General features: G+C 37.8%; 1 protein-coding gene across 3 annotated transcripts; it reads right to left on the bottom strand.

The window, feature by feature from the left end:
• Positions 1 to 1,676: 1,676 nt before the first annotated feature.
• ghrb (growth hormone receptor b) lies at positions 1,677 to 24,126 on the bottom strand. 3 transcript variants are annotated; one of them, XM_054612003.1, is made up of 10 exons: positions 24,099 to 24,126; positions 20,777 to 21,020; positions 15,776 to 15,863; positions 9,055 to 9,190; positions 7,333 to 7,511; positions 6,425 to 6,603; positions 6,107 to 6,251; positions 4,946 to 5,036; positions 4,636 to 4,705; positions 1,677 to 3,497 (listed from the first exon to the last, which is right to left on the bottom strand). In XM_054612003.1, exons 3-10 carry the CDS (start codon positions 15,852 to 15,854, stop codon positions 2,619 to 2,621), a joined length of 1,758 nt encoding a protein of 585 aa, XP_054467978.1. In that variant the 5' UTR covers positions 15,855 to 15,863; positions 20,777 to 21,020; positions 24,099 to 24,126; the 3' UTR covers positions 1,677 to 2,618. The 3 variants fall into 3 exon arrangements, with proteins under 3 accessions (XP_054467978.1, XP_054467977.1, XP_054467976.1); XM_054612002.1 differs by lacking the exon at positions 24,099 to 24,126 and adding an exon at positions 21,784 to 21,843; XM_054612001.1 differs by lacking the exons at positions 20,777 to 21,020; positions 24,099 to 24,126 and having other exon boundaries at positions 15,776 to 15,878.
• Positions 24,127 to 24,320: the final 194 nt, after the last annotated feature.

Genomic DNA, 24,320 nt, shown 5'->3' with positions numbered 1-24,320 from the left:
ATCACTGCCCCTCTGTTAGACGGTTGCGCTATTGAGTCCAACCGCCGTTGCATTATTCATTTCTTATGTGTAATAAATGATTGTAAAATTTTATTTAAGTCTCTCCTCATTGAAATACTACTACTACAGTGATAATATACTTTGACTTCTTGGGGCTTTTTTCGACACAATATACTATGACATTTTTTCACTTTTTGCAACACTAATATTACTTTTTAACTTTTTTGACAGACTATACTTCAAAGCTTTTTTGACATACTATACTATTACTTTTTTATGACTATTTGTGGCATACTTTTAAATGATTTTTGGCAACTTTTTTTCATCATACTACACTATGACTTATTTTTCCTTTTGTCAACAAACTTCATTATGACAAAAAAATTAAATACTATAATTATTTATATATAGGCCATTTTTAGACTTACTATACTTTGACTTTCTTTCACTTTTTTCGAATTATATATACTATTGACCTACTATACTATGATATTTTTTTGGTTTTCTTGAACACACTATATTATGACTTTTGTGTTTTTCAACATAATATACTATTACTTCTTTCACTTTTTTGGACATACTATAATATGACGTTTTTTGACATACAACATTATGACTGTTTTATGCCTATTTGTGGCATACTATTACATTTTTTGGGGGAGCTTTTTGCGACATACTAAACAATTTCTATTTTTAATTTTTATCAACATACTTTACTATGACATTATTAAAAAATGTTTACATACTATACTTAGATAATATACTATACTATGTCTTTTTGACATACTATACTATGTCTTTTTTAGGACTATCTGTGACATTATTTTAAAACATACTCTTCTATGACTTTTTTTCTTTGACATACTATACTTAAACTTTTATTATATTTTTCAACTTACTCTACTGTGACAATTTTTGACCTACTATACTATGTGTTCTACATATTTTTTATTCATTATATACCATGACTTTCTTTACTTTTTTCGACAGTAAAACTATGATTTTTTTGGGGTCTTTTTTTCAACATACTATACTATGTCTTTTATTGGGCTTTTTTCAACAAACTATACAATTACATACAACACATACTAAAATATGACTTTATTAAGACTTTTTCTGATACTATAGTTTGACTTTATTCCCTTTTTCAACAATAATATATTATTATTATACCATGAATTGTTTCTACTTTTTGAGACATGCTATACTATGATTTTTTTTGTGGACTTTTCCCCACATTCAATTTTAAGATTTTATTGGATTTGTTTTTCACATACTATATTTTATTGCTTTTTTTGACATACTATAATGTGAGTTTTACATGAATTACATTTTATGACTTTTCTAAACATTTTCATGACGTTTTTATACATATTATACTTTGGCTTTTTAAGACTGTTTTCAAAAGAATATACTATATTTTTTAAATGTTTTTTGGATATACTATATAACGGCTTTTTAAAAAATATACTATACTATGATTTTTTATCTTTTTCTATTTAAATTATTTTTTATGACTCACTTTACACTATCTTTTAAAGACTTAATATACTATGAACTTTTATGACTTACATTTGTGACTTTTTTAAGCCATACCATTATTTCGAATACTGAAAAAATGCAGTCATCTGCGTGGTCTTAAACTAGTGGATATTAATAAAACAAACAGCAAAAGTATGAACGTTTATTTGTAACACTTGAACAGTTAAAATGCAATAGCTGTACAAATTCAACACTGATGACCATGTACCCCCAACTTTTAATTTTTAATAAATGCTCTGTCAACCAGTTACTAGCAATCCAAAATATTTTGGTTGTCAGCTCTGAAAACATTTCAGTTTTATTTTGGCAATAGAGATCTTAAAGCCTGGAAAGAAATGAAAACATTATGAAAGCCATAACAAATGTTGGATTCATTAAAAGAGGGTACATGATCTTTCACATTCTATATATATCAGTTAGTCATGACCTGATTTTATTACAAAGAAAGTGCAGCATAGAGTAAAGTGCACACAAAGTGAACCATGTCATTGTACAATTACTGTAAATATATACAGTATGAATGAAATGATTACTTATAATGTCTAAGGGTGGGACTCGTAGAGACAAAAACACAGCAACTCTGTAGCTCTATAAAGCTTTTTAGTGTCTTTGGGCTCATAGCACCAAACTGCAGAAAAACAAAAAGAGCAACTAGCTGGTGAAAACAGTGGACCATTTAGCTGCCAGAGCCAGTTCTTTTTCTAAGGGCTTTATAAAGGCCAAATCGGAGGAGTTAAGGAGAGTGTATATTGAACTTGTCTTCATCAATTGGATAAAAAACATAAATCCAAATGAATGACAGTGTGTCTCTTTGCCCATTACACAACTGCAGTAAAACCCATGTGCTCTTCCTCCCTCATACCAAACTTTTACCTAACCCTTTACAGCCCTGTCAGTTGGAGCAGTGGCAGGTCAGAGGTGGTGGCAGGACAGGCACAGATGCCCCCTAACTATTTTACTAAAACTGACATTCAACACTCAACTTTTGGGAATTCAATACCCATTCTCCAAGCGTTTCCCAAGCTTATCTGTGCATTTGATGGAGCAGTATTGACTTGGCACAGTTTACCGCTGATCTATGGTGTGACGCTTCCCAAAAGTTCAGGGGTCAGGTAGCCATCTGGTGTTGGTATGATTTTTGTGATTATCAGTCGGGGGGCAGGTATCGAGTTCGGTGTCAGTAAGAGGCTGTTATGGGTGCCAACACCCTCTACAACGGTGTAGACAGGAGCAGGGGAAAGAGGGGACATGGGGCAGGTATCTGATTTCTGGTAACGTGACAAGGACGGTGAAGAACTCAAGTCTTCTTGTGTCTGGCAGGTGTCACTCATGTCTCCTGAGGACAATATGGGGCTCATTTTTCCTGCGTTGAGCTCTGAGGTGTATCCTCCATGATCTGGATTCACCACCAGAAGCTGAAACTCTTTTTTCTCTTTCTCTTTCCCCGTGATTATGTCTTTCCCTATGGCTTTGCCAGTGCTTTTCCCCATCTCAGTCTGTTCCTCAGGTGACAGCAGCACCTTGCCAGATGACCTCACCTCACTCACCTGGGTGTACAGTGCCTCTCTGCCGGGTGCAACAAAAAGACGCTCCCCAGTGGCGGGGCTCTGGACCGTGGCGCTTGGCTCACAAGTAATTGGGCACAACGGTTTCTTACTGTGGGTTTGATTTGGAATGAGAGGAATGAAAGGTGACGGTTCTGGGTCGCTGGGAAAATCTGGGTCGCAGCAGCTGGCCCGGCCGGAGTCGTCGTCTCTGAAGCCGATGGAGAGAGGAGAGCAGTTGGAGGACAGTGAGTGCTCCATGAGACAGTCCGTGTCCAGGTGTGTCAGTCTGTCGTTATGCTCTTCAATGTCCAGATCAATGAACTCCACCCATGGGTCGTTGTTGTAGAGTTCCGGCCTCAGATCAGGGGGGCCACCCAGGATGGATTTCAACTCCTTCAGCTTCCCTTTCTGTGAGATTAACAAAATAGAGCAGACACACTTTTAGCTGGTGACTTAGATTGGCTGCTTCAGGCATAATTCAAGTTTATTACAACTTCGGTCTTATTTTTGTAGGTTTTCTGTAACATTGTTCTCATCAATGTAATTGCTGACAACTGGTACATAAAAAGACAGGTCAAGAAACATAAACAGTCTGAAGGTTTTAAACAATCCCACAGATTGGCCAAACATTTTTGGAAACAAAAACGTTCTTCCAGGTTCAACTTTGATCTACCATGCTAACCGTGTGCACACTTAGCTTGGATGAGCTCACTATACAAATAAAACGGTTTAGATAGTCTGAATGAACTGTTTCTGTGTGAAACCTGTTTGATCATCTGACTTTCCATATTTCTTGCCATTTCAGACTTCATCCTAGTGATGTAACATGTACCCAGCAACTGCTTTGTACAGTGCAGTTCTAACCAGTTTTCCCTAAAGGGATAGCTCAACCAAAAAACAGAAAACATATTTTCCCACTTTGTAAAATAAAGATACAACATCGTGATAACAAGAACAAACACGAGTATCCACCTGCCCCCACAGACACATACCCATGCCTGGTCAGCCATTACAAATCCAAAAGCACAACTAAAGAAGAGTAACAAACAACCTAACAGATGATCAAGAAAATAAAAATCCCAAAACCCTTTTACATTTCTAAAACTTCCGCCCCTACCCCACTATAATGGACTGAAACAGTATTTAGTTAGAGCTGCTCAAATCATCAGCAAATTACCTGTACATTTGGGATTTATCTCAACATAATACACAAACCTCTCTATTGATAATGGATGGGTGTGAGTAGTAGATTAATAGATCAATAATTGTTCTTTAAAAGTTATTTTTCAACTTTTACAGAAATACAATAGAAAGCATACTGACTGGAAACATTACAAATTGGCATTGGATGTGCCCAGGACAGGATGTCTCTGAATATGAAACATTTTTCTCACATATCAAAATTAAAAAAGCTCCACTGAGATAGTTTTCTGTGAGGCTGAAAATGGCTTCCCTTTCACATTTAAGTGAGGAATCATTTTAATACAAATTGTGCTAGTATGTAAGGACAAGTTATGGTTTTGCATTGTAACATTTAGATGAATACCTTGAGTAGTTCAGGGTCAATTCCTTTTATTTTAGGTCCTGGAACAGGAGGCAGAAGAATAATCATAAACCTTGGGGAAGAAGAAAAGGAGTGTGAAATTCGACATAGCACAAATGCCAACAGAGAAAAAACACACTTGACTTAAGAACTCAGTATAAACATTGCAGAGCTGATATACAGAACGTTTCACTTTTCCACACCTTGACAACATTGAATGACAACACAGACACTGAGGCAGTTTAACAAGGTCTATCAGCCCACACAGTGTGCTGGTCTTACACAGAAATCCTGATGGTTGGAAAATACTTACTTCCGCTGCTGCGATATGATAACTAACATCAGGATGGTCACTAAACACAAGGCACCTAAGATGAGCAAGGCCACCACTGGGAATCTCGACACTGGGAAAAGAAATGGAGACAAATTCACATTGACTTTAAGGGCAACATTGGGGTTTTTTCAACCTGGGCCGGTATTGTTAAATTTTTTGTGTCTAATTGACTAATTGGGACAACAAACAATTTGAAATTGGTCCAGTATTGAGGGATAACATAACCGGCAAAAATGAAACAAGCTGCGAGGACAAAGTCCCGCTCAAGGGAGGATCCGTTGTGATGTATAAATCGGGCAGCAACAGGTCCCACTCTTTAAAGCATTCTTCCTCTGGGGGCATAGGGTGACAGCACCCAGAGGTGCACCACCAGTCTCCTAACCTCTGTGGACTACCAGTAGCTGGTTCAGCCTAATCTGCTTGATGTTGTTCATCCGTGTACTCTGGCTCAACTAAAAAGGGGCAGCCATCGAATTCAAATACCTCCACCACATTGTCGAAGTCACCTAAATGTTCAGCTAGGAAATTGAAAATCATTTTTAGATAACACTAAGCTACGCTTTCTGTACTCCAAAACTTGCAAAACTTGCAGCCCTGCTGCACTCTCTATGACTCAGCCGTTGTCTTCCGGCAACGCGCCACCTCGAGAGAATTCAGAACGAGAATTCTCCTTGAACGAGACACTTTCCATAACGTTGTTAGTCACTTAAAATAACAATCAAAGCCTGTCATTGGCAAAAACAAAGCCTTTAAGTGGACGTAAATAGAGGTGCCAGCTTGCCCCAGTAGTATTGCATTGCAGCCCGTGAGCGGCTGCCGTCTACAGCGCTTTCGCTCAATACTTGATCAAGCAAATTAAACTGTTGTCAAAAATGATTGTAATGCCTTATTGTAGGCAAATTATTTATGGGTAATGTTTGAGTAGGTTGTACGGGGCAGTAAATGAGTTGTGATGACGCTTGAGGGAATTAAGGAGGGCATTGAAAAAGCGGTAGCCTCGGGGCCCATGCTACTTTAATTTGGCCTTGCACACATATAACTACGGAAATATAATTCATTTTTCACATAATGATTCTTTATGATAGAGTTTGTAAGAGCTTTTGTTCATTCAGCCTGTAAACATTTGCAGTGAGTGTTTACCTGTAAATGGAACGTGCACAAATATAGAGTCACTGAACTCTCCAAACTCTTTCCCAGCGAATATTTTGCACCGGACCCGAACCTCATGATTGACATTAGTTTGAAGCCCATAAATGGACCGATGTGTGCTTTTCACAAGGTCGACCTGTGGTGTTGAAAAAAAGGTTCAAATAAGAGGCAGTGCTGGAACATCATGTTTAATTTGACAATAATAAGAAGTTTAGTATAAAAATCACTGATGCACACAAATGTTTGATTTAATATGATACTTAAATTCAACTGAGGTTATAATTTTGCACACTAAAATAAAAAACCCACCTCTTCCCACAGGTCAGAGTTGACATTGCGTATCTGGACCTCATACTGCAGCGTCATCCATCCCATTTCCACGTCTGCAGACTGAGGCGGTTTCCAGCTCAGTATGATGTCATAGTAACTGCCGGTGAAGCTCACATTCAGCAGGGTCCAATTCAATCCGATTGGAGGATCCGGTTGCACTGCGGGCCAGATTATAATAGTTTTATCATCAGCAATTGAACAAGACCCTCAGTGTTTTAACTTCAGAGTGTGTTACTACAGTTTACACATGTATATTTAGTCTATAATAAGTTATTACTGGAGGCATGTTAGTTGGAGTCAGAGAGTCTCTTCTGGTTTCAGGCTTTCCTTCAGATTTTTTAGCCTGGATGCAGGGATTTGTTCCCATTCAGACTCAGTACTATTAGTGAGGTCAAACACTCATGTTGGGTTATAAGACCTGGCTCACAGTCGGGGATCCAGTTTATTCATTGTCCCGTTGAAAGGGGACAGGGTTGTCTCCAAACTGTTGCCACAAACTAGGAAGCATACTTCTGTCTAATATATAATTGTTGCATTAAATATTTATAACATACAACAACAACAGCTGCCATGAAGCTTTGACAGTGTGAAAATAGCTAAGACTCTGGGGATATATTGTAGTACATTGTATATTGTAAGAGTAGATCCATTGAGTCGAGAATATGGACAAAAGTTACGACTCTTCGGAGAGACTGAGGCTTGTTCAACAACAGGTAATCTGGAAGTTGGGGAAGCGCATTGGTACTTCACCAGGGTGCCAACAAATCCAATCTTTAAACTTTTGAGTGGAAAGTAACAGAGGAATATGGGAAAACCTTCCATGGGCTTTTAATCCTTTTTTTTTATCAACTTTCTCTAGATCTGGTTCAGCACAGGAGCAAACTCACCGATGTCTGAAACTTGGAAAAGGATCTCCTCATAGACGATGGATTGATCCCTGGAGCGGAGCTGGACACTGTAATACGTCCAGATGGTTGTGTGGTTCTCATTGAAAAAGCACTCATGTGGTCTGTCGGTGCTGTAGTGAGGACACTCACTCCACTCTTTAAGAAAAGCAGTTGGGGGTCTGCAAGAGGGGGGAGACAAGATACCATCTAAAAAACAGCATGAACGAGAGCAAGAGGTGACAGGAAACACCTCTTCATTCAGTCAAAAACATCTACTCAAAGCAATTACTGGATATATTGGGCACTTTCATAAGCATGCATAGACGTTTAGTCGGTTGTAATCAACTCTGGTAAGGTTTTTGTTTGGACAGTTGTGAATACGTTTTTTTATTTGTTCTGCTTTAATTTCCCAAAACCGGACCAGACTAAATAGAATACAAACCAAAAGTATATGGCTTGTGAAAACGCCCTTATAAATGAGCTACTCTAAGACCTGTAGTGGGGAATAATTTAACTGTAAAGGTTGCCTTGAAGGTGATGCTAAAGGAAAGGTTTTGGGACAGTGAAAATGAAAGGTTTTCATCCTCTGGGGAGCATGAATGTGCTCAGTTAATGTCATGCCAAATCAAATATTCTATTACGCTAAAGGGGTTGTGTTGAAATTCATTCTAATGGATTAGATGTTACTTTGAATTTGTTCAAACTTGACTTTTTGAAAGTGACAGCCCAAATAATCAATAGAGCTTAGTGCCCAGCTGTTTTAGTTAATAAATAAATAAATAAAACTATATAATTGTGAGCATTATTTTTTAACAAAGCATTTAAACAAGCGGTGGGTTTGAGGCTGAATACCAGAAAAAGTAGGGAAGTCAGGTTTGGTATTTTTCGTTGGATGTGTTGACAATAATCATACAGTATAGAATAAAACTAGGCGTATCCTTTAACATGCATATTTAGGAAATCTCATGGCCTTTTGTCATGCATTCATGAGTTCTCTTACCCTACTATGCCCTCAGATATAACATATCTCACAAAGTGTAAGCCTGAACTGGACTTTTGCCTTGTCAACACAGAGTGAGCAGGTGTGCCAAATGCCAGATATGGCTTGGACACAGTCTTGTGAACATTTGAGTTGTAAAAGCAAGGACTCTGCTAGACCTTGAAAAATGAGGGTGAGGAGGGGATTTCTGAAGTGGTTTACGAGTCAACTGTGTCATACATTAACTTGCAACTACTTGTCCTTTTTCTAACAACTGACACTTTTTTTCTTCTTTTCTTATCAGAAATATGTTCAAACTAACTGCACATGTAATGCATTTTTTTCATTGTTTCTTCCTAAAATTCTTTTTTCTGTCTTTTCATGTGTCAAACACCCTGTATTGCAACGTATAGGGTGTATTAAAACTTAAGGTCCATAATTTGTTTACTGGGATATTTTATGTTTATTTTATTATACACTTAAGACCTATGCATATCACTTGTTTTTTGAATTATTATACTTTTTCTTTAATTGTAATTTTAATCTACTATTTCCTCTTATGCACATCATTTAAAAGGCTTGGATATTCACAACATGTAACTTTTGTTGTAATGAATACATTATTATACTCTGCCAAGTTGTATCCTTCTCCTCTTTTTCTCTTTTTTTTAATCTGTGACCTTGATTTGCTTGAACAGCACAGAAAAGGCACATATTTTTGTTAACTATGTTTTCTCCCTTACTTTTTGTTAATGTAGAATAAGCGGATATCTCCCGGCTGGGAGAGGCTTTGGGAAGTGCCGACATTCCATCTGCAGTGGAAAGTCTCCATGTTGGTGGAGACACAACCAGTGATATGTGGGTGTATCTGGGGGAGGACTGTAGGGAACAGAGAGACAGGAAGTGAGAAGGATACAGAAACATGATCTTATATTCATCACATCTTATTCTTTTTGATGCTGTATGAATCAGTTTTGCTTTATTTTGGTGTGTAAACTGTTTGTTATGATCATAATGTTATGATGCACCGTCGTTGCACTGCACTTCAGTGATTGTAAAATAGCTGTAACATTAATCCATTGTGCACCCCAGCCACAGGGCAAATGTCAGCATTTTCCTGGAAGTATTTTTAAGGCTCTTCTTGGGAAAGCTGCAACCAGAGAACTCATTGCCACGGCTGTCGGGGAATGAGCAATTTGCTCTCTCTGTACTCAGAAACCCGCTTGTACATGAAGTACTACTCAGATCTGGTTTTACAGGCTACATAAACTCAAACCATGTGTGGACAGCGTTTCCACAGTGTTCTCACAGCAGACCTTATTTGTGTCCCATTTGTTTGCAGTGTGTTCGTACTGTCAAAGTGACAAAAAAAATAAAAAAAATAATAAATGTTGTTACATTGGCGGTACTGTAGGCACCAGAAGAAGAATATGTGGAATAAAAGAAGTTTCTGCAGATTCGATTATTTATTTTTTGACTGACATCCTTGAGTCTGACAGTTTAATGATACAGAAGAGGTATGTGGAATTTCTTTTGTGGTGTTCACAACAATGAAAAATTACTTTAAAAACTCAACAGCAACTAAACTAATATTCTGGTTATTCTACAGAACACACCATCAACAGTTTCCATGAGCACTATTTCTTTGGGCAGTAAGTCGTTGCAATGAAAACTGCTGAGGTCTGTGTATTAACCAGTTTACCCCGGACAACTATCTTAAAAACTAGAAGCCAACCAAAACATCAGCTGGGCAGATATTATCAGCAGGTATTAGTTTATTGCAGATATTTGAGCGTCATTGTATAAGTAACATGAAATTGCAGTAAAGAAATGCCAAAGATATGTTTAAGGTAAATTGTATAAATATTGTTGCTATTACATAATTTATCTACCAGAAAGCACTGGTAAGTTGATTTTTTTTAACTGTAAACGCTCAGAGGTTGTTCCAAAATGTTTAACAAACTAATTTTAATTATATTTATTATAATTACATTACATAACACTGAGCCAATATGAGTTTTTCTCAAGTATCAATATCGGTAAGCCAAGACCTTTACAAAATAGTCATAACACAGTGCGGCTGTGGCACATGAGGTAGAGCGCTTGTCCCGTAACCACAAGGTTGGTGGTTCAAACCCCTCTACCGGCAACATGCCGAGGTGTCCTTGAGCAAGACACCTAACCCCAAGTTGCTCCCCGGGCGCTTCATTGCAGCCCACTGCTCCTCCGGGATGGGTTAAATGCAGAGAAATAATTTCCCCATTGTGGGACTAATAAAGGCTTATTATTATTATTATTATTAACCCACTCTTAATACCTTTTTCTAAAGCATCTCACAGTCTTCATAAGTGGATAGAGTTTGCTTAGAAAACTGTCTGCGTGACTAGCTACCGTACCACTAAGGGGTGAGTGACGAAATATGTTTGTTGAATGTGGATGAACTGGCCCTTTAAACAAATAGCTGAGGGAGCTTTTAGTTTTTCGTTCCATTAAGTAAACACTGCTGATTGTATTACCAGGAGGTTTTGAGATCAATGATTCCAGGGACACCACCCGCAGTCAGCTGACCACATCAACATGTCAGAGAGGAACAACACACAGTACGTGCTGGATGAGCGCCAAGACGTGTGAGGACAAGATGGCTCCTTCACAGCTGACAGGCAGCACTCGGAGCAAGTGAAGAATACCTCCGGCCCGATTAGGGTGCTTCATGGAACGGGAGTCACAGGTTAAAAATAACCTGTTTACCAGATCCTCGACTCCTCCTCGGAACTCTGCTTGGCTCAGGATTAAGAGGAAAATTCAATTTGACACTAGGATATGTGGAGCATTTATGCAGCTCATTTCATCATGATAAATGATTGATTAAATGTGGATGGTTTGTTAGTTGTGTGTGATGGGGAAATGTGTTGCACTGATTTATTAGGACTTTTTGGGGGCGTTTGAGAGTACTTGTGTGTATTACTGTTTTTTTTATTTGCATCAGGAGGAATGTAATATCAAAAAACTAAAACATTGGTGAATTCTCAGGGCAGAGTTCGACATCAGGGAAAAATTGTCCATCAACTTTGACTTTCTTTGAGCACTTAGCATCGAGAGAGTCCGCCTCTGCTCGTACAACCCAGATTACACAGAACATGCAAAGCGGGGTTAACATGATGAGCCGGGTGTCTGCAAGATGTAGTCACAACGGTCTCTGATGTCCCACCGCCAAGCCAGCCCAAGTGATATTTCCACGGCAAGGAACAGGCTGGGAGGTGGACCAAGCTGGGCTTAGCCTAGCCCTTATCCCAGCTCTCTGGCGCTTGGTCCGACTGGTCTATTGTTGGAGTTTGATTTAATCATAATAGACTATCACTATCGATTATCTAAATGTTTGAGTATACCTAAATGTTTGAAACTTATATATATATATGGCATCTGCATACTGAAATGAGTGTGAATATAGAGTGTTTTGCATGGTTTAAGATATAACCTGTTTTATTTTGTAAATGTCTAAGAGCTGTTGAAAACACACACACACACACACACACACACACACACACACACACACACACGCACGCACGCACGCACACACACACACACACACACACACACACACACACACACACACACACACACACACACACACACACACACACTTCAGCACCCCCAAGTGACTGCATGCAGAGAAGAGTAGGCATATAAAAGTGCAGGTGGGAGTCAAGGACCAATTACAAAAGACAGCTAGCTTGCACAGACAGTTTGATGATTGATAGCTCAGCGCACCTGCAGATCAAAGAAAACTGGGAAGAACTTACAGATTAAAAAAAAAGAGCACTATTATGACTAAGCAAATCAGTTCGCCTCCGGTGAGCCAACTCGGGTTTAATTATTTGCTTAAGGAATGAACTCTATTGCATCGAACTCTGTCTGTTTCCAGTGTTTTCTTCAAACTTCATCGAGACTTCAATAGGTATTTAATATAAAATAAGTAAAAGAGTTGGAGCAGTAATTCGGGCTTCATCAACTGGCCCAGTCCAAACTTCTGTTACCCGACACAAGTCACTTGACCCAGTGGTCATCTTTACCTACTGCATGGCATACTGTGGTCGTGGTGGATGGTGGGCATACAGAGCGTAGGGGTACGCATCATTAATCCCATGTGAGGATAGTGTTAGGCACCAAAAGCACTTTGATGAAGAGAAATGTCATGGTTTATAGTTAGGTAAACAGGCTATATCTTGTGGTTCAAGTCATTGTGTATATTTTTTGTCCAAGACCTCACACTTTCCCTGAAATTAAAGTCTGGGTAAAGCCAAAATAAATATGTTTTCTGAGTTTGTCACACCACGGAAGGAAGAATGTGTTAAAAAAAACAATATATTGGCTCTGAAACGCTTCCCGGCTCTGAAATGCTTGAAGGCTCTGAAAGCACACCAAATCGGGGGTGAGGGTTGATTACATAGGTAAAATTCAGTTTATAGTCTTTTCACATATTTTCAGCTATTCATTTCTGACATGTATAATGTGTTTGGAACCAAATCTAACAACACTTTTTTTCTATAGTGCTTTACAGATTTTAGAGTATATACAAAATATGGATTTAACTTGTAAAATATGCACTTCTATAGATCTGATACCATGAAGTAGTCAGAGTCAGCTCTACCTCCACCAGCTACAATATTTAAATGATATAAGTGGTATATATGTTATATATATATAGAGCTAATTGATTTATTAGCATCAATTTTAATAGTCTTTTTTTTATTTTTTATCTGTAGATTTTCTTTTCTGCTTTAACTTGTCATGTTTGATAGTACATCTAATATATTACAACATACAATTTGAGGATGGTATATTGGGCGTTGGAAACTTGAGATGGACATTTTGACAACATTTTTTTAACATTGTATATACCTCACACTCAATGCATGACTTTTACCTGTTAGTATTAAAGAAATCGTGGTTTTGCTACTTTTAGTTCACGATTGGATCTGAATACCACCACTGAGTGAGAGTGCGGAAGGTACATAAAGAGAACAAAAAAGGCAAAAATATATTTCCCCATGATGCCTAATTCTGACCCAGTACACCTTATCATAGACTACTAGATCAACATGCAGACCTTCATTGTTGTGCTTGTGTGCTCGTGAAAGAAAGTGCTGCTGTGTTTGCTCAACAGCTGCCAGAAACAGAGTTCACTGCTAAAGTAAACATGTGCGCAGTAGAAGCCGAGCACTTTCAGGTCACAGCCATCAGAGCCACATACACACACACACACACACACACACACACACACACACACACACACACACACACACACACACACACACACACACACACACACACACACACACACACACACACAAACACTTTCCGAGCTGGTAATATCAATTTACAAGATCTTCTCATTAAGGGACTCTTTCTGAGACAAACTTCCACGAGCGTAAGAAGTAAACATGTTTACCTCAGCATGATTTCTCGCTAAGTGCTGCAGAGTGCCGACACCACCTATTTCAGGGTGAAAGAAAACATCCTCGCTAAATCTGTTTTCCTAAGCCCAGATGTGTTTCCTCTTAGCCGTAATTTCTAAGCAAGCAGGAAATCACAGCTAGTGTTCATTTCCTTTAAAGGACTCACTCATACCTCCTGCAGTTCCCATATATTATCAGCTAGAACACAACATATTGCCTTGTGTGTTTTTCTGATTATATCATCTAACAACGTCTTCACAGTGTGCTGGTGGGAAGCATTCAGTAATGTCTTTACTGTGAGCACACAAGCCAAATGGATATTTAGAGAGTCACATGTTCAGACATCAATCAGTGCGCTGTCTATAGGAAGTACCTCATGCTCTGCTTTTAGAAAAAGCCATTTCCTTCCTTGGCTAAGAGCCACATTGCCCTCAACAGTGATTGGACCTTTTACTAACCTAACAAGCCTTCTGGGCAAAACATAAAAAAAAGAAAGCGAGATAGAGAAAAAGCTTGTGCATGCCTGCCAGTGAAGAGCAGCAGTATGCCCTTGTAATTACATCAAGAACGGATGTCATGATTCTTTGGTGATCCATATTGGTGCTCAGGTGGTGAAAAGTAAGAATCAGACGTTCCCTCCTACAGGGACCATTCATTTTCCAGAAGCAGCAACCTACCTCCTGCAGCGTTGTGTTCAAAAGATTGGAGCTGAGAGGGGTTATTTTATGCTACCACTTATCTAAAAGTCCCAGTCATTCTCTCATAGACAATGTTGGATGACTGGCGGATCACAAACAAGGCTTAAATAGACTTGAAACTCTTATACATTCAAAAGATACCTTCCAAAATACCCTGTTCTTTTATAAAAATAAAAAAATCAAAGCCTTTGTACATAAAAATGTAAAGCCAGAGGTACACTTCAGTAAGAAATATTCAATCACGATTACATTTTGTAAAAACCTAATGAAGGATTCAGCAAAATTAAATTACATCTATCAAATTTAGCAAAAGGTAACCAGGGTTTCGCTGTTTTGATACCCTCTGTCTGCTAACAGCTAGCTGGTAGCCTCTGTTTGCATACTAAGATCACGTATGTTACATTTTTTTCTCCAGTTATATGTAGCAGTTGCTTCCAATCAGCTATTCACCACTCAATATTTGGGAGGCAAACTTGCTTCTTAATCTGCATTAAAAAGCCATTGATTTTAATGAACGATGCAGCAAGTTGTAAAGCTCATTGTCCCTTATTATTCTACAGGGGTACACATACCCGTCAGAACACAGCAGTTGTGTTCATAACGGCATGAAACAAAACAACACTAAGTAGCAGGAGAACAGGGGGAAAGGGGAAAAGGTCTTCCGTCCACATCTCCGCTAAACTACTGACATAATTATGTAACAAAACAAAGCACAGGATGTCCACACGTTACTTTAATGGTCAATGGAGACCTAATTTATATCCGTGGATAAAATACAACCCATGTATGCAAACGCACAGCCTTTCCCACTGCTGCTGAGGGGCTGTTTTGTAGAAAGCGGGGCCTGGATACACTGAACAGCTTCCCATTGTTCAGCAGCAGAGTACTCTCTGCTCTCTAGAATTCCTGGGAAGCCACTTCACTAGAAATCTGCTGGCAACGCTCTGTGGCTCTGTGCGGAGGGCTACACTGTTGTGCAACACATTTCAAATTAATTTGAATGCTAAAGCAGCAGAGAGCACACAGTCACAATGCAACAACACATGGTTTGTATTATTTTGGGGTTATATTGTCCTGTGGCCAATTCAAAGCAGATATATCTGAATTAATTACTTCCTTCTGGTGTTGTGTAATTTTCTGATTCCAAAACCAAATAAATCAACAAGAGAGTATAATCAATGTTACGCATTAAAGTTCCACGCAACATTACATATGTTATGTATGTTATACAATTAGCATCATTTCAAATCTGCCTCAAGTATTCAAATGCCAACAAATTCTTATCTACTTATAGATATTCGTAAACATACCTTGTTCTGAGGCTAATTCCATTGCAGAGAAAGTGAAGAGGTGAAGGAAGAAGAGCAGCATGGTGAGAGCGGCAGCCATGGTGTTGAGCTGTGGAGCAAACATGTGGTGAATGTTAGTTTCACAGTGCAGTCCATCCAGCTGAACCACATAGCCCACGCAGGCCCAGCCCACTACCACCATTCCAAACACTCCACAGCTTTTTTTTTTTTTCAATGGAGAGGCTGGGTACACACACTATAAAACTGTATAGAGTCACAGAACTATAAAGGGTTTCAGATGAAAAGCATTCATCAAATGACATTCAGTTTGCAAACCCCGCTCCTGTGCATACATAGCAGCCTATTTGTCAGGTTTATTCTGTATCCCAACATTCATCTGGAGGAACTCTGTTCCCACGTTGGAGTTATTTTGCTGCATGCTTGGAACGCTTTAGGACAGACACCAGAGAGACCTCATTTTGACTTTGATTATATTCAAAGTCATATTACTTAACGACACCTTAACTGATATCTGCTCTCTGTGTCTATACTTTAACTGACATCTGCAACTCCTTTCAGAATCCTATACACTGACACGTCCAGCTCTTTTTAAAACTTGTACTTTTCAACTCCATTCATTGCTTTCACTTCATCATTCTACTACAACTACTACTTTCAATTCCTTTAAGCAGCTTCACTTCAAGTACTTTAATTTCACTCGGTGCCATTGAAACTGTTAATTCAGCTTCATTCAATGCTTACACTTCAAAACTTCTGCAACTTATTTTCAGCACTTCAATTTGAACTGCCACTTCCACTACTTTCAGATTTTTTCTTTCGATGTTTACACTTAAACTGACACTAGGGATTTGTTTATGCTTACTGTCAACTTGGACTCTATTCAGATCATTCACTTCAGACCTGTCAAATGTTTTACATCTTTAATTTGAAATAACATGAGAAAAAAAAAGAATCCAATAGGTGAATTGACCTATTGCACTTATTGGACAGCAGGTAGGACCAGCAGGTCTAAATTGGAATCTGAGGAAGTTTTATTCATATTAGCTTTGTGGTATTTACACTGTTAGTCCTTCCTGGAGAAAACAGTTTTGTTTTAGACGTGAAATCCATCTCCAGCCAACACTGCTGAGTTCCCGCCAGCACATGTGCATACCATCCCCACCACATGCTGGGCCTTGTTTTGATCTTGATTGCTGAGCCTTGGATTCATTATATTTTCCTCCTTTAAAGCAGATTTTTTTTTCAACCCAGAAGTTGGGCTCTTTGTGAGCTTGTGATTAGGATTTCCAAGGCATTTCTGAGCCTGATCTATCATTTAAAAAACACCTATTTCCCTTATGTCATTCATAAATTCAAAATATATCTATTGCTCTGATAGTGCTACGTTCTTATATGAATTATAAATGAAGGCCTATTCTTTGATTTTGAAATAGTCTTATGCTGTTATTTATTAATGATTAATGATCCTGTTTCCTAACCACATTTTCCCACCACTGCAGGGATTCCGCTCCTTTGATTGAATCGTCAAACCATTCAGGGTAGCCCTTACAAATATAAAATACCTCACAATATTTCTATAATCTATTTGGAGATGCCTCCTTGCTCGAATAAAAATAACATTTGATGGCAACTTAACATCGGTCTAATTACTGGCTTTATGATTACATCATGGCCTAAGAAATTGTGTCAACAGCCAGTAACATAGGAACAGGTCCCTAATACCCTTCCTGCCCAAAAAAGCGTGTATATGTTGGTTTTTTAAACACAAAACCTGCTAAAATAAAATAGGTTAAAGACTAATTTCCTATTGTCAGTAAGAAGCATCAGAAGCAGGGTTAGTGAACAGTTAATGTTACGGTGCTTGCTTTTTTTTTATCCGTTACTTATTCAGTGTCTCTTTCAAAATCTCAAAACAGAGTTGGTGATTGTTGGAACAGCGGAAAAATCTTGAGTTTGAATGAAGTGTGTTTTACGATAATCAGCGAGGTAAAATGACTGAGGAAAACAGATCAATCATGGGTTTTGCACATTATTAAATTATAATAATTTTCCAAATCCCTGTTGATTTTACTTTATTATATATTCACTTCAAAGCACTTCGAGGCACGTTACATACATGAAATCATCAACCGTATTAATGATTTACTGGTCTCGTTTTCCCCGCCATGCTAAGTCTAATCTCCTCACACACTTACTGACGCTGACTCGTGTACTTTGATGGAGTCTACCGTCTTGTTAGTTCAGTGTATTTGCTCTTACTTTCACAGCTCTATGTTGCAGTGCAGGAGGAAGACATGTGATGTGTTCATAGTTTATGATATCATACTTTGTAATACAGTAATTTTGTCATTGTTAGGATTGTAACAGTATGAGATATTACACGGTACGATAGCCATCTCAGAAAATTAAGAGTTTCACGGTACTCAGTACTACATTATTATTGTTATCATCACAATCATCATTATCATTTTATGATTATTAATTACAATGTCCCTCAAAGGAATAAATGCAAAATCATAATAATAAACAAAATGAATAAACCTGATCAAAAATAGCATGCAAATATATAACTAAAGAATGTTAGTTTACTTGTTAGCAGCACTATAGCTTGTTAAATGAACTACTAGATGAAGATTATCATCAGCTGTGGGCTTTTTAAATAATATTCTATGATCATTATAATTAGGATATACTGGATATACAGGTGCAACCAGACTGCTCATGTCTGAACCTTTTACTCACACACACTCTAGCTTTCTGTGATTTACTTGGTTTTGAGTATATATTCGTCTAACTAATAAAAGGTTTAGATATAGATTATTGAACAAATTTGAGGTTTTTTTCAATCGCTTACTCAATAAAATTAGATAAAGTACAATTAGTGATTCTGACATTAAGAGACCAAACCCTCTGCTCAAGTCTCCAAAACACTAAACATATTTTTTCTACTATATGCATAATTTGCAATTCAGCATGGCACTTTTTGCAACACATTACAAACCTTTGAGACAAATCTATTATAACCAAATGTGAAGTCTACTTGCCAAAAAGTTTGTTTTAGTTTATATATTAAGAATATTGGCTGATAAATTGTGATAGGATTTCTATTTTTTTCTATATATTTTCTATGTCGTCCTCAAAAGTTCAGCATTAGCCAGGCTCTGTGTGTTCCATATATTTACATATGCAGCATGCTAACAATAATAACTGTTTCATAATCTTTCACTACTTGTTTTGGGTTCAGATAAATACTTATGTATCTCCAATGCTTGGGCCAGGTGTTATTAGTTAGTGAGTGTTAACCAACATAAACTCAGCTCTCACCACTGTTGAGAACAGACATCTGGGATGTCTCATGCTGATTAGACACACAAACAGACTCAACTACACTCATAGCTCCAGATGGCACAACTCTGTTTAGATGAACAGGTGTGGACTTTACAAACAGGCTCGAGGTCATGACTCAAAGTTTGGGAAATTCTGCAGTAAAATGGGTAAATCTACTTTACTGACATTTAGTCCCGATATATTTTCATAAACAGACTTAAAAAACTATTCCCATGTGATCCATATTGAGCTTGTTCTGTGTTCAAGCAAATCTAACACAAACTGTCCCTGATAAGTTGACTACAAAAGGGTCATGACAATTGTTTGTGTTCACTGATACATTGACTGATGACGTTTTGGAGAAGAAACCCTGTTACCAAGCAGAAAAATAACTCCTAAAGAATTCTATGTAAAATGTTGTTGTTATAACTTTTTCAGTTCCCATGTCATTTGTTGCAGAACTCGATGCAGGTATCTCTAGCAATGTAAGTGAGAATGCACCATCCAAGAACATTATTGTAGATGTGTGCATGTTTGTCAGGGGTTTAAATAGACTTATTGTTTTGTTTATATTACACACTATTCAGCAGTTAAGCTCATTAAAGCCCCAGTGCGTACAATTTAAAGGATTGTGTTACACCCACGAGTCGAAAATGTATATTTGTGTCCACTTGAGGACAGCAGAACAAGCTGTAAACACAGCACTGACATGGTTTCTCCTTGTAAAGTTGTTATGCAAATGTGTTAGCAGAAGATGCAATGCATCCTCATTTATAAATCAAAATGTTTGGGTGTTATATCTTAACTCCAATGTAACTAGTGACTAACAGCCATCAAATGTATGATGCAGTTGAGTTGAACATTAAACCAATTACACTTTTATTATCGGTAATCTGTCATAAAAACGTCATAAACAGTAAAAAAAAAAGCCTCCTACAATGTCTTAACCCTTAAAGTTATGTATTTTGTAGGCTCAGCCCAAACGGAGGGGCTGATCCTATTAATGACAGGGATGTACATATTTTTCAAGCCTATAGAATGCCTAAAAATCGGTACATCACTTTGGAAAATCATGATAAAAAATCCCCCTTTAGGGTCTACATCCTGTTTTGTATCTAATAGTTCTAATTGTCTCCATTATTCTGATTCCAGACTGACCCTCACAATTTGCTAAGAGGCAAAGTTTGGCAAAAATTCCACAGACAAATATTAAAATAGTTTCCATTTAATGTTGGGTCGATTAACTTATTTATTAATTAACTAATTGTTTTCGTTTTAATATTTTTTTTTGTAAGAAATGAACAACAAACAAGCATTTCGCTTTAGAATTGCATCATAATGGCATAACTTAACTTCCTTTGAGTCTTGAGTTAAATACAAGTTACTTTTCACCCTTTACCAACTGTAGACTTGACTTGTAACATTTAAACCCTGACAGGCTACTTTGATTTAATCCTTATGTTTCTTCATTGCAGTTTTGGTTTAATGAATTTCTTTACAATCCGACTGTTTTTCCCCATTGTGCAAGATGGTGACACAATAAACTGCATCAAGAAGTATAAACACTGTACAAGTTAGCAGTGAACATTTCTAGTGTATAATAATATGTCAAACAGGTAAAGTCTGTTTGCATTAACACACACACATGCTGGACAGACATGAGAACCAGCTCACCTCCGTGGTGAGGTGGACAGCAGTCTCCTCACAGGTTCCCCTGATAGAACAGCATCACCATCGAGGTCTCTCACACACATGGACTCCACAATCCTTCTAAAATAAACCTAGAATGCGTTTTAACCGAGATCTGTGCGGTGTGGTAACTCCCTGCCTCACTCTCCAGCGGTGTGGGACCAGTGCTGCAGCCTGCACATCTGTCACATCCACCCAGTGGGAGGGGGGGGGCATCTGCTGGTGGGGTCTGGGTACAGCAGGGAAAAAAACTTTATATACTACTGCATATCCTAATCCATAATCATACATCATCAATTACTGGTGGATTAATATTTTTATGAATCTGAATCTGCAGAGAAATTAATGTTATCAAATAAATACAGTGAGGGAAAAGGTACAATATTTACTTCCGAAATGTAAAGGAATAGAAATATACAATAAATGGAAATACTCAAGAAGAGTACAAATAACTCAAATACCTACTGTACTTAAAACAGTTACATTCCACACTGCCAATCAATTTGAATTTGAGATCCACAAATGGAAATGCTCAATTAAAGTACCACTACCTATGCTGTAACTCGAATAAGGATGTTAGATGCACTTATATTATTAAGTGTATGTTCCTATTGTGCCGAAATAAACCTTGAACTTTTAGTTTTTCTAACTTTGAAGGCTCTGCTCCTCAACAGTTTTAGAGTGGCATTTATCAGCCTGTGGAGTCGCATTTCAAGTTATGTTCACTCTGTGGTATGTGAGTCTCACTTCTGAAATGTCAACACCCTGTTTTTGTCAGACTGTACGGACCACCCAAACACCTTCTACATGCTTTGCATAGCACACACACACATATATAGGTGTTGCCGCTCACATGTTGGCAAGCAGATATTTACCAACCATATTTACACATCCAGCTCTCATTCCATGGGAGTCATGTGCACCATGCTGATTACAGCAGTGGAAGTGAACCAAAACAGTAAAGCTGCTTGCTAGAAAACCAAAACAATTACCTTGTTGTCGCTTTATCTTAGAACTCTTTGTGTGGGAGCTGCTGCAGCAAGAGTTACAGCCAAGATTTTAGAAATACTGGGGTCAAAAGTCCAAATTCCCCTCTGGAGAACATCACATATATTTGACTAGTCAGCAACAAAACGTTGTACCACAACATTTCACATTTTAGTTATTCACTTTACTGTTGAATTATTTTTTATGTTTATTTTATATCCCTACATTATGGCTCTATGCCATCTGGTAGAGAATATTACATTTCTTTAATTCTTACTTAAATCATGTTACTTGCATAACAACAGTCAAATTTGTTCTAAAATTACAAGTCACCCATAAAAAAACTGACATATTGTACTATGTGTATTATCATACAACTTTTCTGAATGGCATTAAACCACACAAATATTGACTCTGTTGGAATATCAGCTTTAAGTGTTTCTGAATTAGAGCTCAATAAAGAAACAAGTAACTTCAGTGTGCTTGTGTCTCTGGAGGCAGTTGCACCACATTTACATTTCTTCATAATCTACAATCAAGTAAATCATCCTTAGAGATTATATACCTTCGAAATACTATGTAAATCAAAAGTGAAGTTTAAATAATCATTTTCTTAATGTACTGTTCTGGTCAGGGTGTCCCGTTAACTGTTACATACAATTTATGTGATGTATCACACACGTGAAAAAACATACTTTATACTACAGAATGTTAAGAGATGATTTCCTAGCGAAAATAAGTGAATAAACACAATATATTTTTGTTGGGACATTCTCAAACAATGTTAGCAAGCCTACAAGCTGAGTTCATCAAGTGCAAGATGAATAGTGATTGCATGGGATGAGTATGTATTTAATGTGTAAATGCATGTGTATGAGGTGCGGAATAATGAGCTAAGCCAAAACAAAATTTCTAAGATAATAAACAGCAATAAGATGGAAGTGGAAAGGAATGGAAAGTATATGAATAGAAAAGGAGAAAACTATTATACCAATAACAGTAATAATGGGAGGTGGAGGCATGCTGGGTCTTCTGGGATTGGAATTTGCAAAACAAGCCCCCTGCAAACTTTCACAACCACATCCGCTGCCGGAGGGGCAGATTTAGGTTCATGAATTTCCCAAGACCAGAAAGGAACGAAGGCATCTCTACACACTGTCCTCTTCCTCTGTGATGAAAACAGGTAAACACACTGTATGTCTTATGTGTCTTGGTGCTAAACCCTACAAAAGAAAAAGAGACACAACCAGATGGCCACCTCAACTGATTATACAGCTGGGCCTGTAGAAACTCACTGCACACTGACTTCAACATAGTCTGACCTTCCTGGACAGCAGATGGTGGTTATCTAATTGGTATCTAGTTGGTCCCGCTCTCTGGAACAAGCTGCATGATTTGTCAGAACTGTGTCCCTTTCGTAAAAAATAAAAGAAGATTTGGGGTTTATCATTTTCTTTTTGTTTCATCATTGCTCTTGAATTTCTTCTATTTTATTAATTATATTCCTCTGGACATGTCACTTATTTCTGTATGTGTTTCAATGTAAAGGAAGTTGAGTTTACTTGTGATAAATAAAAGATTAAGTGACACCCATTAACAAAAAGGGACTCATCATGTTTTCAATTAAACATTCAAGAAGACATAAAGACACTAAAGGGAAAAAAGGTAATACCATCTATGGAAATGAGTTAGATTAACAAAGAAACAAACAAATATAAAACAATAAACCTTGAGAATGACTGAGTCATTATAATAATATTCAAGTACGAATACATATCTAGATGCGAATTGAGATACTGGGTTTCTGTCTACAAATATGAAATGTGGATTAAAGGGGCTTAATTAGAAATTCTGAGCATTTCTATTGCCTCCTAATGAGCCTCTGGCTTGCATCTAATGGTGCTCACATTGCTAACAGTGTTAACAACGGCAACAGTGCTGACAGAGCTAGCAATGTTTACATGAAGGGGAACCGGAGTGAAGATACTAAGCTGCCGCGACTGAACCGGGACGGCATTTTCAGTTGTAACCGCTGTATGAGTGCAGTGCAGAGTGGCAATTGTGAGCTAGCCAGTAGATCATGCTCACATGTACTAACATGCACTAAAAGGGACGCACAGCTGGCCTGGCTATGTTAACAAAGCAGAGAGAAGCTCGTAATACAACACACACAGAGGGAAAGCTTTTTTTCATTCTCTGCTCGACTATATCTTTATATAGCAAATAGTTTTTTGCTGCTATATTAATGCTCTGAATATTGTAAAGAGAACATTCAAATTAATATTGTGTCGTGAATTTATAAGTAGGAAGTTGTACTTACAAATGAAGATGTGGATGTTATTGCACACTGAGAGCAGCCAAGTCAATAGCATACAAATATTTGCCAAATTGGGACTTTTTTGACCTTTGCCCAAATCATGCAGACTCAGCTCCTGATGTTTTATCCAGGATAAACAAGTGTGATTCAGCTAGTCCTTTCACACACCAATGAGGCTGTTTTGACAAAAAAATAAGCATTTCATCACGCACTCAGAGCACACAG

Source organism: Anoplopoma fimbria, chromosome 14 (genome assembly GCF_027596085.1).
Source record: "Anoplopoma fimbria isolate UVic2021 breed Golden Eagle Sablefish chromosome 14, Afim_UVic_2022, whole genome shotgun sequence".
Lineage (NCBI taxonomy): Eukaryota > Metazoa > Chordata > Actinopteri > Perciformes > Anoplopomatidae > Anoplopoma > Anoplopoma fimbria.
This window is presented reverse-complemented; position numbering and strand designations above follow the sequence as displayed.